Here is a 16,796-nt window from a genome sequence, read left to right on the forward strand (position 1 = left end):
TGAAGTTGGGCGAGAGGGTGCACAAATTAGACTAATTACTAACGCAAACCTTACCCCCGGAGGACCATGGCTAGGACAGGGGGAGGATTCGTCCTGGGCTAGCTGCCTCAGCATCCAACAACCCGCAGGGGCATCTGGTTTATTCAGTCGTAATGATGAAATCAAACATTCTGCCAGTAAAAGGGGACTTTAATTTGCTGAGGAAACTTTTTCGTAAACAATTTTTGCTTTAAAAATTCAAGAATTGTTAGAGAGAGAAATTGACATCAGCGTCAACTCATAACCTCAAAAATCCATTCTTTCCCAGCAAAACCAGTTTATTAAGGTACCACCCACGGTGCAGTGTTGCCATCCAACGGAGGTGAACAGTGTTCGCGCCTTTTGGAAGGCCACCCCCCCTGGGGAGCGCTCGATTGATGTTCCGACGGGGGATCTCCGATGGTGCTTCACCTGCACCAGACAGGTCCGGGACCGGGTGGTATGGCAGCAGAAATTCGATTCCACTCACGTCACCGGCAGTTCCGGGAAAACTCCCCGGGGATTGGCGCGCGCGAGATGAAAACAGGGCTGGAAGTTTAAGGGTAGTGCTGCTTTAATTTGGAGGGATTTAAGATTTGATTCACTTTTTTTATAGTTTTTTTTTTCGATTTTTATAATAATTTTTTGTCAAATTGTTTCTATTTGCCAAAAATTCAAGATTTGTATGTCGAAGACCACCCTAACGTACTGTACCGGTTTAGCTACCGACAACTTCCTTCGAAAAAGGAAAGTTTACTTTTCATTTATCGTCCTACCAAAATTTGGTCTGTTTGTTTTGCCACCCTACAACCAACTCGTAGTACAAAACTCAACACCGCTGAAGCTCGGCAAATTCTCAGCGGGACTCATGACTCATGATGAAGGCCGTAGAACCCTGACTAGATAATGCAAACATGGAACTGCACTTGACGCAGCGTTTTTTAAACTCGAGAATGAGATGTCCTTTTTTGCGACATGAAATCACAATTACTATAAAACATACAACTTTGGCTAAATCATGCATTCTCGATAGCGGACCATCCCCTTTGTCCCTGATTAGTAACACCAGATTATCTCTTTTGTATCGTTCCATGCATCGATCGTTCCCGCATCTCATGAAACATTCATGACACATCTTCATCCCGCTGATTGATTGTGTCCTTCCGTGAACGCCACGCGTGTTTCGGGTGTGAGCAGGATGGAAAGATTCGATACTGTCACTTCCGAAGAAATGGTTGTCCACGTCGGAGGCGACCGACGAGTTTGGGTTCCCGGAGGTAATTGTTTGACAGGAGCTTTCTCATGTTTTCATGAACATTTGTTCACGAACCAAAACTGACTGAAGCTCACCCTTTGCAGATGCTACCGAAAGTGCCCGTCCCGACGCTGGACCAAACGATGGCCGAGTACCTGCGGGTACTGAGTCCCATCGTGACGGCCCAGCAGTTGGACCACACTCGATCCGTCATTAAGCACTTCACTGCACCCAACGGGCCCGGCACCGCCCTGCAGCAGTATCTGCTGGACAAACGCGACGCCGATGACAACTGGGCCTATTACTACTGGCTGAATGATATGTACCTGGACAATCCGCTCCCGCTGCCGATCAACTCCAACCCGGGCATGGTGATGCCACCGCGCAAGTTCACCACCGTCAACGACATCTCCCGGTTTGGGGCGCGGCTCATCGACCATCTGATGCTCCACAAGGAGATGCTCGACGGCGGTGGGCTGGTCCAGGAACGGGCGACCTCCCGCGAGAAGGGTCAACCGCTGTGCATGGCCCAGTACTACCGTCTGCTAGGGTCATGCCGTAGACCTGGGGATCCGAGGGACAGCCAGTATCTGCCCGAACAGAGGACCGACGAGCACGTGGTCGTTTGCTGCCGCAATCAGGTAATTTCAGCTAGAGAAGCTTCAAATTCTATTAACTTATTGTTAACATCCCTCTCCCAGATGTACTGCCTCCCGGTGAAGGCCGGTGATCGCGGCCGGCTCAACGAGGACGAGATCGCCTCGCAGCTGCTGTACATTCTCAACGATGCGCCCTGTTTGGCGCGGAAACCACCCCGTATCGGAGTCCTGACCACCGCGCAGCGTCCCCAGTGGGCCAGGGATCGTCAGATGTTGCTGCTGGAGGAGCAGAACGCCCGCAACATCGAACTGATCGAGCAGGCCCTCGTGCTGATCTGCATCGACGAACCGATCCCGTTGACGTACAACGCGCGCGGGTTCAACGGGTCACCGGCAGGGGCGCACTACTGCGGCGGTCGTGACGAGAGCAACATGGCCCAGGAGATGATACACGGCGGCGGTTCGGAGTTCAACTCCGCCAACCGGTGGTTCGACAAAACCATGCAGCTGATCATCTGCAACGACGGAACGTGGGGCCTGTGCTACGAACATTCGCCGTCCGAGGGCATAGCCGTGGTACAACTGCTCGAGGGCATCCTGAAAAAGATCGACGAGATGCCGGCCGAGGCTGGGAACGACACTGCCCAGAATCATCTACCACCGCCGGAGCGCCTGGAGTGGATCGTTCGACCTGAAATCGATCTCCGAATGCGGGAAGCCGCTCGCAGCATTGACCGGAGCATCGAGGACCTGGACTTTTACGTGTATCGCTACAAACCGTTCGGCAAGAACTTTATCAAGGCTTGCCAGGTCAGCCCGGACGTCTTCATCCAGCTGGCGCTGCAACTGGCGTATTTCAAGTTAGTACCCGTTGAAACCCTTCCCCATGTAGAGTCACAACCGCTGCCGATCATTAACCTTCCAACCACCCACTGACCTCATGTCCGCTTCCGTCGTGTCCTGTTCCGGATTCCGCCATCCGGTTCGTGCACAATCCAATCACACTCACACTTCCGCGCCAAACGTTCACTCTCAACTGTCCACAGCGTAAACATAAACACGCGCCTCTTTTCATTCGCTGTCAAAACCAAGTACACGCTTCAGTAAGGAATGGTCTGTTTCGGGTTATTGTTACCCGGTCAATATATTTATTATTGTTTACATTATTTTGAAAGACCAAGACCCTACTAATCGAGGATCTCCTTTCAGACTCTATGGCCACCTGGTGAGCACTTATGAGAGTGCCTCGACGCGACGATTCATGCTCGGTCGGGTAGACTGCATTCGCTCGGCCAGCTCGGAGGCTCTCGAGTGGGCCAAGGCCATGTGCCAGGGCGAGGGCGCCAACGTAAGTAGCCTTTCCATGGTTTCTAGAGTACTTTTTCAAAAGGTCCCGTGTGCCTAGGTAACGCTCGAGAGTGACAAGGAAGACGACTACAGCGCCGAGGCGGCCAACGACGCCAAAAAAGTAACTTTCAGTATTTACAGTGTATGTACAAGCCCTAAGACATTTCTACTTTCGTCGTCGTGCTCCGTTGTAGTCTTGGTCGTCATTAGATTCTTATATATCATAAATGTTTAAATTTCTCTTGAATTTCTTTAATCTTGATATATTCCCAATGTATTCTTTAGAGAGATAACTTGCGCGAGCTGTTCCGTTGTGCGGCGGCCCGTCAAACCGAAGTCATGGTCCAGAACATCCTAGGTCACGGCATCGACATACATCTGTTGGGACTCCGGGAAGCCTCCAAGGAGCTTAACCAGGGTACCGTCCATGATCTGTTCACCGACGATTGCTACAAAATTGCAAACTGTTTCCTACTGTCCACAAGCCAGGTATAGCTCGACAACCGGAAGATCCGCACAACTGGAGCACCACAAATGCAGCACTTTCCAAGTTCAAGCACCTCTTCGGCACTGCACCTGATTAACAAGAGTATCCAACCCTGCTTCAAAAACCCAAACTAACCTCACTATTTGTTCTCCCCACCCAAAGGTCGCCTGTTCCACCAACAGCTTCATGGGCTACGGACCGGTCACGCCCCATGGTTACGGAGCATCGTACAATCCGCATCCGAACGAGATCATCTTTTGCATTTCGGCGTTCTTCTCGTCGGACAAAACGAGCGCCTCGCGGTTTGCCCGCTCGCTGCAGGATTCGCTGGACGCCATGCGGGATTTGCTGTCCTAAATATCCACCGCACCGAAGGCCTTAGAAAATGACGGGGATTCCCAGAGAGAGGAAACCCCTGATAGGGTTGGAACTCAGTCTCCGGGTTAATTTTCACAACTGTGTAACCTTGACAGCTGTCAAAAGTACACGCTTGTTAGAAAACAATCCTTTGGGGATCCCTACAACACGGAATCATATAAACTACTGCATTGATCTAAAAAAACACAAAACAAACAAATCGAACGCATACATATCAATTAAATTGTGAGGTTTTAAAAGTTGATTCAACACTTCTAGTGGACCTCCCGGGTAGATCATCCCGAGGAGGCCGATCCAACCAAAGAAACAGGAACATATCATTAGCGTGTAAGGTTTATATTAAGAAACTAGGAAAAATCGAATCTACGAAACATATCACTGAAAACATACGAAGTATAAATAATACATATCCTATTAATATATACTCAACAGTGTTGTTATCAATATCGTTGCTGATGTGTGTACATCTAGTTGAACTTATTATGTTTGCCGAATTCTATGCAAATTATGTTACTCAATTTGAAACTGCGTGTAGTAGCAATACCCTAAAAAATCTAAATCAAAGCGATTTAGAACTCTTGTTTGAATATATAGAAACAAAACTAGCTCTAATTTGTTCGGTTTTATGTTCCAAAGGTGAAACAAAGCTTCACCTATCTAGTCACCTTAAATGCACAGTTGAAAAACGTTCGTGATAAGTTAAGTTTAAAGTTGTTTTCAAAAAAAAAAGATCTCAAAGTTTAAAAAGCTTACATAGGGTAAAACACTAATCGGTACCAAACATGCATGTGAAACTTGATTTATTCATGTGGAGTAAAGTTATTTTGAATGTTCGAATCTTGTTGCTCATCGATCCGATCGCAGCAGCCACAGATTCGGGCGCCCGCACAGTAAATTCTTGTCCATTCGAATCGAAAAAAAAGCAAAATCTTAGCAGCCATAGAAAGAACACGCGCCGAACAAGTTGAGGTTCGATGACAGAGTTTAACGAAACTGAACATCCCCACACACACAGTTGCGTGCAAGCTTTCACGCAACGTTGCGTGCAGTTTGTTTAAGGTGAAGCACGGTGAATGCTTGCAGCTCTATTATAAACCAGCAAAAAAAAATTACACAAATGCAGAACCAGTTTTAGGAAAAAAATTGTAAAACAAGGTATCAACATGTGAAAACAACAATATTTAGCGATGAGTTTGAAACTAGCGGTCGAGATATGTAATATAGCATTTACAGTGAACCTGATATTAACTGAAACATATCAATTTGATGAAAAACAAATATAAAAAACTGAAACCGTATTGAAAAAATAAGAATCTCTACATAAGTCACATTTTGCAGATATATTTAAAAAAAATGAAGAAACAGGAGCAAAATTCGAACGACTGTATTTTTTTGAGGATTTTATTTGAAACAGTTTTATTTCAAATAATCTGACAAAGAAAATAATGTTTTAAGATAAGAATGTAGATATCAATTCAAGTTCAAGATTAAATGGTTTGGTCTTTATGAAATTTTGAAGTTTCAAATAAATTCCTTTGTAAAAAAAATACCAGTATAAAATTAAATTATAGTATTTCAAGCCGGAATTACAATTAGCAAAGTAGTATGCTTTAAAATGTGTTGCATTGAATATTTGAGAAAAGTAGAAAAAAAAGTCAAAGAAGTTATGTCACAGACATAACCGGAATGGCGTAGACTTACGTAAAATTTAGATATGTGGACATGTGGGTTTTCCATATATTAATTTGAAGAATTAGCTATATTCTTTAAATAGATTTACGGAATATGATCATGAATGGGAGATGGAATTCAGCTAAGGGCGTTATTTCGGGGTGGTTTTCTTTCAAATTGTATGTAGTGTTTGGTGGGAATGATGAACAAGCAGAACTCTTTCGTGGGAAAATTGGTGGCCCTAAAAAGGACCGATTAGAGTTGGATGGTGGCGTTGGTCGCAAGGCTCGGTCTTGGCATCAGGCTCGATCTTGGCGTCAGGCTGCAACCGGGAGATGTTCTGTCCAGATGGGTGATAGGCCGCGGTGGATGCTGCAGGTGCTAGCGTTGTTGATGGATGCGAAACCGACAAAGTTGTTTAGGAAAGCGTGTAGTATTTGCGAATGATTGTGGTGCGAAATTTAGATTAGGCTGGTGTATCAACCAAAGTCAAAATCGGCCGATGATAACTAAAATACGAAACATACCTTCGTGACTGTGTTAGAACATTTCTACCAAAAACAAGGTCAAGGCATGTGCGCCCAAATGTCGTTGTCTGTAAAGGATCGGAAAGCAGATCAAGCTTGAGGTATTCTTTCATAAAATCAACAAATTACAAATTTTCCGGTTTGAGGATATCAATGTTAAAATCCCCAGACACAACAATCCGGATGTCCTGCTTTGCATATTAGAACAAATTCCGGATCAAGAAATAAATTTTCTGTTTGTATGTTGCACTTGGCGAAATATACACAACAACAAACAGTGTTTGAATCCCATTTTCTGAAACTTTTGTGGCACAAATATCCCCAAACGAATCAGCCTCGAGTAAAATTGGATCATGTTCCTCACTTAACTGCTCAAGATCGTGAGGCATGGCCGTCGAAGAAGACGAATTTTTATGGAAAATTGCAACCCCCCCGGCCCTTACATTGGCACGTTTAAACTCAGCGATACAATGGTACCCCTCAATGCCCACATTAGAACAATTGTTCAACCAAGTTTCACTCAATGCCAGGAAATCGACTTTGGTGAGCAAGAAATCAGTCGAAACATCCAAATGATGAGCGTTTAAACTTTCAACGTTGAAACTGATAAGACTGGAGCTATGGTCCGTCGAATCCAGAAACTCCTCCAAAATATCGCTGTGCGTTACAAGTTGGTGATTATTCAGCCTTTGCTGTTCCGTCCTCAGATCCACCATTCGAGGTGTGTTGCACTGCTTGGCATGATAGAATTTATGTTCCCCTGATTAGGATTAAGTGTTCAGAATTGATCAAGGCTAACTCTTTCGTGATTGTTTTGGGTGGTCCTAAAAAGGATCAAATTTCTGAAAGAAAAGTTGAAGATTATTGAATTTCTGAAAAGAAGATTAAGTTATGAATGGTTATAAAGTTCTACGCCCTGGCATCCCAAGAAAACAAACGCCTTGGACGACTTACAACACTGGAGGAAACCATTTATAGACAACTTACAATCCCAAGTTGACAACATCCTTAGGCCACTTTCAACCCACCCAAACGTTTATGGACGACTACTCTACCAACTTACTTTTGAATTTGCGCTTTTGGACGACCCTTCAAGACGCACAACCGAATTTCAAACGCTGAACCCCCGAACACGACAGACTGGCGAACGCTGAGGGAGCCAAGCCTAAGAGCAAGAGATCTTCCCAGATTTGTTACTCTTGCAAACTTGCTGGTTTTAAATCTGGGTTGATCTCTTGCTCTTAGAGCCAAACTCCCCAACCCAACAGAACTTACACACCCTTAGTGCCAAGACCCGTGCCGACCCCTAATTGGACGGAACACCCATTCGAACGGCAAAGAGAGAAAAGAAAGAGACGAAGGAATTTTAGCGAGCCGAATGGGGGGAGGGGTTGGGGGCGAGAGCAGCCTCAGAAAGCTGTGCATTCCGTCGCCCCCCCAGACCAAAATTTGTTCCTGAAATTTAAATTCAAATTAGCTCGCTGCCTCGTCCCGGGTGGAACGAGGGATGAGGGCAACTCTTTCAACAGTTTGGAATTGGACACGACGCAATTCTTTCAGAAACGCTCGCCGCGAATGCGACGAGCTAGTTGTTGTTTCACAACCACGGCTTGACCCACGAGAGGCTCTTCAGCGGAAGGCAGCAGGCGCGCGCCTCATCTCGTTGATGCCTCGTCCCGGGTGGGACGAGGGACGGGGAGTGAGGCAACTCAGAAACACGGCAACCACGAAAGATCCAAACGGTCCGGCCATCGAGAGGCAACTGGCTGACGGTGACGTCGAGAAGGCGATGCGCGCTTCTTTTCCAGTTCTGGTCCCTCTCTCCTGCTGCTGCTGCTCTGGTCTCTCCTGCTGCTGCTGCTCTGGTCTCTCCTGCTGCTGCTGCTGCTCTGGGCTGAGCTTTCCTGCTGCTGCTGCTGCTGCCGGTCCGACGTCTGAGACGTGAATGATAGAATGGGCTCTGGCGCGCGTTCTTATATAGCCTTTCGGTCCGCTACTTCCCCTCCTTTTTCGCGACCGACACTCGGTCGCGTTGCTCGGATGATTTTCCCCTCAAAATAGGTACTTGACATTCCCGTCCGTGAGTGGGAAGCGCTCATTTTGCTTGCAAAATCTGTGCATTTTGAAAACATTTTAAAACATTCAATTGTTTCAATAGTTAAACTATTTTGCCAACAATGAAAGTTTTATAGCAAATTGCTGAATAATTTTCGAATCGAATGGCACATAAATCGTGTCGATTCGATTAGAGGGAAGGAAGATATAAGCGTTTGACGGATGACGCAGTTATCCAGGGCCTTCGGCCCGAATTTTTGGAATGACACCCCAGTACCTTCGACAAAGACGTAAGTCTACGTCAATATAAGCGAGCTCCTATAAATAGAAGCAAATAAAATAAGCTAAGCTCTATTGTTGCTGATCAGTATTGTTATCCCCAACATAACTTGTTACGTTTCGTGTATAATCGATCTTTTACCTGTGTTGATATAATTAGTAGTAATTTATGGTCAAATTTGAACTTTGACAGCCGTCAATAAATGTTATGTTTGCATGTTGTAATGAGTTTAACTAGTCTAATCTATAAAAGCTGTTTAAGCGCCATTCAGAAAATATTTAAATTTTGATCCTAACAGCAAACCACCCAACTAAATCATACGAAGCATATCAATTGTTGACTGAATCGTTGTAGAGCGAGAAAAACTATTTATTTTCCCAACCAATGTAAAGTTGCAAAATCCCAGATAACAGAAACAATATATTTTGTTTCTAGAATTTTTTTTTTTTATTGGAAACTGTTAACTTAGCTGTTTTAACATCTGTTATCTGTGTGTAAATGTCGAGTTTTTGACGAGCTCCCAAATGAACTAGAAAAATCATCTTTGGGCTCGACATTCACGTTTTGCAACTCACCCCACAAAATATCAATCCATGTGAACCCCAAATGTAACTAACTGAGAATAAGTGAACCTGCATGTCAATAAACCAATTTATCGGCGGAACTGAAAATATGTTTTCTTTCCAAATATTAAAAAAAAGTCCTCCCTTGAGTGTGGTTTAAATTAAAACAGTATATATTTAGAACAACGTTTAAGTAGTTAATAATAGTCGATCAAATACCTCAAACCGCGTGCCTAGCTAGTGCTGGTCTACATATCTCATCAGTGCTGCTCTGTAAAAGCCTTTAAAAAGGTGCTAACCAAGGCACTTTCCTCCAACAAACTGGTAACTGCTCATACTCTTCCAATCGGAATGTATTTCTGCCCTTGTTGTAATCGCGCCTCGTGAGATTAAGTAATAATGTCCTCTATCATGCCTACGTAGAATTCTCTTTGATCGCTGCGTCACTTCAAATACTGAACAGTCTTTATTCATACTCGTAATCGTGTGGTTAAAACGTGTTTTTATCATCTGTAGTCTATTTTGTTCAAAACATGGCTAATTACTCAAATAGTACGTATGCTTAGGTGTCTCACTTTGCAGTCGATCTGATCGTTGAAGCGGAATTCAGATGCCGCCGGAAGGAGTTCCGGATCTGCTTGTCGAGCTCAACTGTTGGAGAATCGTCGCTGACCTAAAAATCAAACAAATTTATTAATAAGTTCTCGAGAAATAAAAACAATCAACCGACCTTGCAAAAGTTATGCTGAAGAAGCTCTCCGGCCGACTTGCGCAGCTTCGGGTCGTGCTGCAGGCAACTCTCTACAAAGTCGTGCCCTTCTTCGGACAGGCAGTCCGGAATTTCCGGTGATTCGCCCATGCCGACTTTGAACATGATTTGAAAGTTGGAATCAAACTGGTGCCACGGGCGCTGAAAGATATCAACCACAAAGACGATTAGTATGAATCGAACTTCCAGAAAATTACCCTCTTTTATTCTACCTTTCCACTGCAAATCTCAATGACGACACACCCAACGGACCAGATGTCGGCGGCACGTCCGTGTCCCTCGCTATTCGTTTTAGTGAAAACTTCCGGAGCCATATATGCTAGAACGAAGCCGAAACTTACGACAAGAGCTTGTAGCGGTACAGAACAAACCCACCTTGCGTTCCGACGTAACCCTTCAGCTCTCCCGGCAGCGTCGTATGCGCCTGGATCTTCACGGCGGACCCAAAATCTCCAAGCTTCAAAAAGTTACCATCGCTGGTCAAGAAAATGTTGGCCGTTTTAATATCCCGGTGCACGACGCCATGTCGGTGCAATTCCTTAACGCCACACAATAGCTGCATCGTATAACGGCGCGTTTGACCCTCCGGCAGTCCACCGTTCAGCTCGACCAGACTTTCCAACGTCCCCTCCGGACAGAGCTCCATGAAGATCAGCAGTTCTTCCTACAAAATCAAGCTATAGTCGACTTCTTCAAACGTCAACTTCCGCTTCAAACTTACCCGATGCACTTCAACTCCGTAGTACTTGACCAGGTTTCGGTGGTTGATACCCTCGAAGATCTTCAGCTCTTCAGCGACCTTCCGTATCGCGCTTGTCTCTCCCGGCTGAATAGCAATCTCCTTCATGGCCATCAACTCCCCGGTACTGTTGTTCACCGCCGTATAAACCTTCCCAAACCGGCCCTGACCTATCTTGATGCCGCGGTGCCAGCTGAAGTTCACGCTGCGCGCCCGATTCAGCGCCTTATCACAGTAGCTTATCTCCTTGACACTGCCAATCAAACTTCGCTCGCGTAATCGTTCCTCGAGCTCCGTATCAAGCCGATTGATGGCGTCACGAACGCGTAGCTGACGCAACGGTTTCGTCCCAAACAGGGCATCCCCCGTCGGAACGCGAATCTTGACCTCGTGGACGACACCCTCGTACGAACTTTGCTTCCGGTAGATGTCGTTCGTGTCCACCAGATGGTGAGCACGCAGCGTAACGCCGTCTTCACGTAGACTGAGCTGGTTTTGGAATGTTTTGGTCAGCGTTATCGACGGTATCGAAGCGCGTCCTTGCGACGGAGACGGCGAAGGAGAGCTCTTGCGCGATCGAGGTGACCGCCGAAGTCGCTCCGGATCACGGATGCTGCCAATCACGTGTGAGATACAAGCGTCCATCTTGGTTTTTAGATCCTCAAACTCGGTATCACTCAGATGACTAGTACAGTGTGGATCACAAGCCGAAATCAAAAACTCCAGCCCTTGATTTGCCCATCGGGGACGTAACCCGCGGCCTCGTTCGCACCGTTCCATCACAAACTTCATCCACAGCTTGGCAAAGTGAACAATCGCGTTCGACAGCTTCAGCTCTCCCTCCATATCTCGACATATCTCCGCCTTAGACTCAAACAGCCTCGACAGATCCTTGTGGAACTCAAACCCAAACTTGTACCCCTGGTGAAGAATTTCCCGGGTCCGCGTCAAAACCGCAATACGATCTATTTCGTCCATATCGGCCATGTTTCGCACGTGGCACTCGTCTTGCAGATTTTCAATTACCGACGTCAACTTGTTCCGAAACAGCAACACATTCTTCTTCAATATGCGCAAAACTTCCACCACTTCCTGGCACACGTGACTGGTCGGCTTCCTAAGCACCACACAATCCTCCTCCGTCCCTTCCTCACAATCATCACAATGATCACGGTGAAAATCACAACTCTCCAAATCCCGGAACAGTCCCTTCGTAAAGGCCATCGTTTTCATCGTCTTTTCCCGCGCAAACGTAAACACATCTTGCGTCTCTCGACACAACGCCAAAAATTGCCACTTCTTCCCACCACGGTCAATATCACTACTATCTATCTGTTTGATCTGATCTTCCAGCTCCCGCAAACTCGTAATCATCTTCCGACCAGTTTTCTCCAACACTTTCTCCACGATCTTACAGAACCCTTTAGCGGCGATCGCGTGCTGCCCCGGAATCATCGGACAGATCAACTTGGTAAAGCGCCACTCCTCGTCCAGTGCAGACTTTTGCTGGCATTCCGGTGTCGCACCCAGTATCCACTGCTCCGCATAGTCCAGATACAACTCGAAGATACGCTTGACCGTCCCGTCAAACGTCTCCAGCACGGTCATGTACCGGTCCAGTTCCGACTCGCGATCATACAGCGCCGTATTGATGTGCTTTTCGAAACGATCCCGGTGGATCATGGCTAGCGTTAGTCCCTCCTTCAGCTCCTTGATGTGCTGCTCTAAGCTGAGCGGATTCGGCTGGACAGGTTGCGTTTCCAAGCGCATCTTCAGGAACTCCTGAATCACCTCCAGCGGAATCAACGACAGGAAGATGAACGCCGGCACGTACGATGGAAGGTTCAGCTCTTTGGCTTCTTTGCTAGCGGCACCAAAACGACGCAGTTCACCTTCCTGCTCCTTCTCGAGCGGTGGCTCGATGCAAGGGACATCCTCCTCGACAAACAAAGAATCGTCATCTAGCACCTGCATGCCAGGTTTCTCCAACGTCAGCTGGGCCTTCCGCAGCACTACATTGTGGAGCCGATGCAGGAACGTTAGCGACTTGCCCAATCCTCGGCACTTGAGAACGTTTTCGATGTATTTACGGTACAACGCGGTTGAATTGTTTGCCGTATGCGAGGTAACTTCCGTTATCGAATTGACACTGTAAAAGTTGAGTGTATTCATGTACTGACTCATTTCTGTATCGCCGGTGAAGGCGTAATGTTTGCGAATCGAAAAGTTGTCCATTTCGTCCGATTCGTCACTGTTGGCACTTTCGGTTGCACTTCCAGTTTCTTCCATGAACTGGACACGCTTTGTCGTACAGCTGGTGACGGAACTGGTCGTACTCGAATCGCCCTGTCCGCTATCTACGACCTCACCGTTCTCCTCCTGCACCGACGAACTGGTCGAGCTGTCCGTCTCCATGATTGGCCAGTGGTACGATTTCTTGTTGCCTTGCAGTCTGGCCAGCAGTTTGCCCAGGATCAGCAGCGTTAGTCGATGTTGTTTCGTCATATTGTACCAGAGACACATTGCCTTCACCCTGCCGACAAACGCTTCACTCTGGTAGATTGGGTAGGCAGCTCCCATTGCCTTGGACGATGGAAACAGACTTTCCTTCGACTCTAGCCGGAGCAACAGATCTTCTACCTGTTTCAACGCAATTGTCTGTATCTCCAGACAGTCTTTGCAGTACATTGACAGGCATCCGAAGCAAAAAGGCTTGTTGGTTTCACCGTTGGCGGTTGAAGCCGTGGCGTCCGATCCAAAGCCACTGTCCGCCATGCTTAGATCACTTACATTGCGGGCCAGTTGCCGCTGGAAGCGGAAGTTCATGATTTCGTTCAGTAAACTATCGATCTCGTTGCGAGCTTGGCAGAGGATTTTATCCTGCTGCTCAACGGAACGATCTGCATGCCAAGCCTGCAGTTCCAGCCACAGAAGATCGTTGACGTGCGTCTGCCACAGTCTCTCCTCAGTGGAAATTATGTTCTTAGTGGTGCGATCCTTGTCGATGCTACCCAATTTAATCAGGTTCGAAAAGGTATCGTGGAATGCAATCCGGTTTTGTGGTATGTCCGACTTTGAAATGTGTACACTGTCGCGGAAGTTTGCAAACGCGGATGGCGGAGCCGACGTTCGACATCCTACGGGGCGTGATTTCACGCTCATGAACCTGTTACATGACTCGACTACAGCCTGCGGAATTCCTGAGGTGAGCGAAGGAATGGGCATACTTTCGGCACGTTCTTCAATCGATCCCGGTGGGATGCCGAAATTGGCTGAATTCCTCGCAATCACGGTATTGATTGCAGTGGCCATCTTGGAGTCCCGTTCGGATTCACGAAGCAGCTGCGTCGAACGCTTGTCACCGCGTGCTTTTTCATCAGTCGGCTCCATGATCAGCTGGTTCAGGATGGCACAATCGACGGTGTTTCGCCGGTCGGCACGTGGCCGCGCCAACCGTCCACCGGTTCGCATTCGGACGTTTCCTTCCCTGTGTAGATAACAACAAAAATATTTACAGTACTCCATTCAATCGACAATCGCACGCGTTATCTTATCAAAGTGCATTCTTCAGCTGGTCACCGAACACCAGTGGTCGAATCTTTCCGCCTGTGTCTGCGTGTCGAGTACCTGTACCGGACGGACAATCTTATCAGCCACATCCACAACCACGCGTCACACTTTGGCGAGCGAAAAAGTGCTCCAAAATCCAACATGGCGACCGATTTGCAGAAGAAAAGTGCCCTTTACTGAGATACCACGCGATCGTGTTTCCGCGATCATCGCTTATAAGCTGTATACTTACATCCTCTGCCGGGAGCTCCTGTTTTTGTTCTTTATTCTGGTCCGCGGAGGCGTACTACCATACTGCTCGTACTGACTGAGCACGTCGTCCACCGAGGACACCCGGAACGCTTCCTCGAGATCCTGCGAGTTACAGCCACCGAGCGATCCTACAAAGTCCGGCTCGTCGCCAAAGTGAAGCGTGCAGCTGCACCGGAAATAAAGAGTTGATGTAACACAAGAATTTGAAATCTACAGAACTTCACGCGCAAATTGACGACTTTTCAGCAGCAAGATTGTCAGGCGAATAGGTGCAACATCTTGTCGGTGAGAACTAGCGGAGGCCGTTATCTTATCTCGAGATGGATGTACGTACGGACGAACGAGTATGAGACTGTGTCCGACAGCCCGTGCCGAAACCGTGTATTGGGGGGACCGCAGCGATACGGTGGTCTCGTTTCAGCGGATTCAACGAGCGACAGGGACGGTAGAACAACATTGCTGATTCATGGCCGGACTATAATCCGAAGCACATTTTTCAGTGGACAGGGATGACAAAGTGCTAATAGAACACAATTCGCAAACGAGTTAGACCTATTAGAAAGTGGCGATAATTGCGTTTAGCCACTTGCGCTATTTTAAGAAGGTTCGTTGATCCGGATTACTCATGTTACAAACTATATTGGCACTATCTACCTATACAGCGGTCTAAACAATACATTTAAAATTAATTATTAAAAACGAAATCGACACAGTTGATAATCGTTACTACGTCACAGCTACGCCATTCCATAAACCTCGCTGACCTTGTCTAAATTTGGTTACTGGTTTACATCAAAACAAACAGAAAAAAACCAAGCTATAAATAATTAACAAATACAACAAAACATCTGTTGATACCGTGTAGCACTCGAACGCTACGGTTTCATCTCTGCCGCCCCCTAAGACCAATCCCCCTCGCGGCGCTTATCAAACTACTGTTCCAGTGCCCTAGCTCTCCAAAGACTATGTAACAGCACCGTCACCCCCAGAGAATACTAGATTAGCGGGCCGCTCCAGCGCCTACTCTGCAATCAATCATTTTGCAGCAAAAAGTCGTCTTATCATTGTACAAATAGCGCGCGGCGTCGCCAACTGTGTGCGGGGCGAAACTATTTGTATTGGGATTGGGTCGTCGTCACCAACATTTGCGCAAAACGGCCAACTTTGATGGTGATTTCGATTCGCGTTTTCGCTTCCTCTTTCCCGCAACGCAGTGTTTGTTTAAAACACTGCCAAACGCTAATTAGCAAGGTAAACGAAAAATATCGCGCTCGTCGCCTGTCCATGTTCAGCTTTCCATCGAGTTGCCGTTCGATTACATCAGGCTGAAGAAAAAACCTTGACCACCTTTTGCTCTTTTCTTCCCGTTTTTTTTCGGCCAGACTATCCAAAACAAAGTTCACGGCCGTTTGCCACGCACTTCTCTACTCGCAATCTGTTTTGATTTATTCGCCTGCTACGATCTTGCTTGCACGTACTAGGCCACCGGGAACGTACCTGCTATCGTCGTCGTCCTCGTCGCCGGAACTGAAATTGATGTCGATTCCGACTCGCTCCTTCCACCTCGAATCGGCCATTTTTCACAGTTCAAATTCGCTGTCTCGGCAAAATTCTGCAACCATTTGGTTCCCGGTTGGCACACCACGCTGCTGCTGGAAGCGGATTTCGGTATGATTTGAAGTTTCGAGTTTTCCGGACGACGCGAATCGGGGAAACCCCACAGCAGATTCCCACACAATACGAGTGTTGCGTGAGGAATTTGACACGCAAAAAACCGAACCGTCGCGGCCGATGAGTGAAATTTATCTGACACTTTCCCTCAGTTCGGTTGTTGTTCGCTCGGCGAGCAGGTTGATGGACGGACGATGCGACGAAGAAGACACAGCACGGACTGTCAAATTCCGAGGGGTAGGAGAGTTAGGTATTGCGAGTTGAGTTTCTTTTCATGATTCTTTTCTACTGATGTGAGCAGGATAAAAACAATCTATGGTCACAAAATCACATTGGCCCACTTGCATTGTTTTGTTTGATAAAAATTAATTATTTTTAATAGTAGTTTTTAGTACTTGGTTACAGTTGAATGTCACTTTTTGATTGAAAGTCAAAGTGTTGATTCCAGATGAGGAAGTGTGTTTTTAAGTTGTGTAATAGCACAGATGTAAGATATTTAACACAAACTCATTGCCTAAACAAGTGACGAATGACCTCTCTAGGTTAAAGTCACGTTAATAAAATAAACAACAACTTTGCCTAAACGTATTGTTTGCCAATTGTTTATTGATAAAT

At 46.7% G+C, this 16,796-nt stretch overlaps 2 protein-coding genes across 2 annotated transcripts in view; one reads left to right on the forward strand and one right to left on the reverse strand.

Moving 5' to 3' along the window:
- LOC120422544 (choline O-acetyltransferase) overlaps window positions 1-8,806 on the forward strand; it is a 57,891-nt gene extending 49,085 nt beyond the window's left edge. The window contains exons 2-8 of the mRNA XM_039586008.2: window positions 1,216-1,295; window positions 1,378-1,914; window positions 1,975-2,732; window positions 3,082-3,220; window positions 3,278-3,340; window positions 3,505-3,708; window positions 3,869-8,806. Of these exons, the coding sequence (XP_039441942.2) occupies window positions 1,378-1,914; window positions 1,975-2,732; window positions 3,082-3,220; window positions 3,278-3,340; window positions 3,505-3,708; window positions 3,869-4,063 (1,896 nt within the window). The 5' untranslated portion in view covers window positions 1,216-1,295 and the 3' untranslated portion in view covers window positions 4,064-8,806. The remainder of the gene's footprint in view (window positions 1-1,215; window positions 1,296-1,377; window positions 1,915-1,974; window positions 2,733-3,081; window positions 3,221-3,277; window positions 3,341-3,504; window positions 3,709-3,868) is intronic.
- A 524-nt stretch (window positions 8,807-9,330) lies between these two features.
- Window positions 9,331-16,320, reverse strand: LOC120422541 (mitogen-activated protein kinase kinase kinase 4). The gene is made up of 7 exons (XM_039586005.2): window positions 16,008-16,320; window positions 14,491-14,676; window positions 10,671-14,175; window positions 10,325-10,613; window positions 10,162-10,268; window positions 9,911-10,090; window positions 9,331-9,853 (listed from the first exon to the last, which is right to left on the reverse strand). Exons 1-7 carry the CDS (start codon window positions 16,085-16,087, stop codon window positions 9,752-9,754), a joined length of 4,449 nt encoding a protein of 1,482 aa, XP_039441939.1. The 5' UTR covers window positions 16,088-16,320; the 3' UTR covers window positions 9,331-9,751.
- Window positions 16,321-16,796: the final 476 nt, after the last annotated feature.

The sequence above is a fragment of the Culex pipiens genome, chromosome 1, assembly GCF_016801865.2.
Source record: "Culex pipiens pallens isolate TS chromosome 1, TS_CPP_V2, whole genome shotgun sequence".
Taxonomy (NCBI): Eukaryota; Metazoa; Arthropoda; class Insecta; order Diptera; family Culicidae; genus Culex; species Culex pipiens.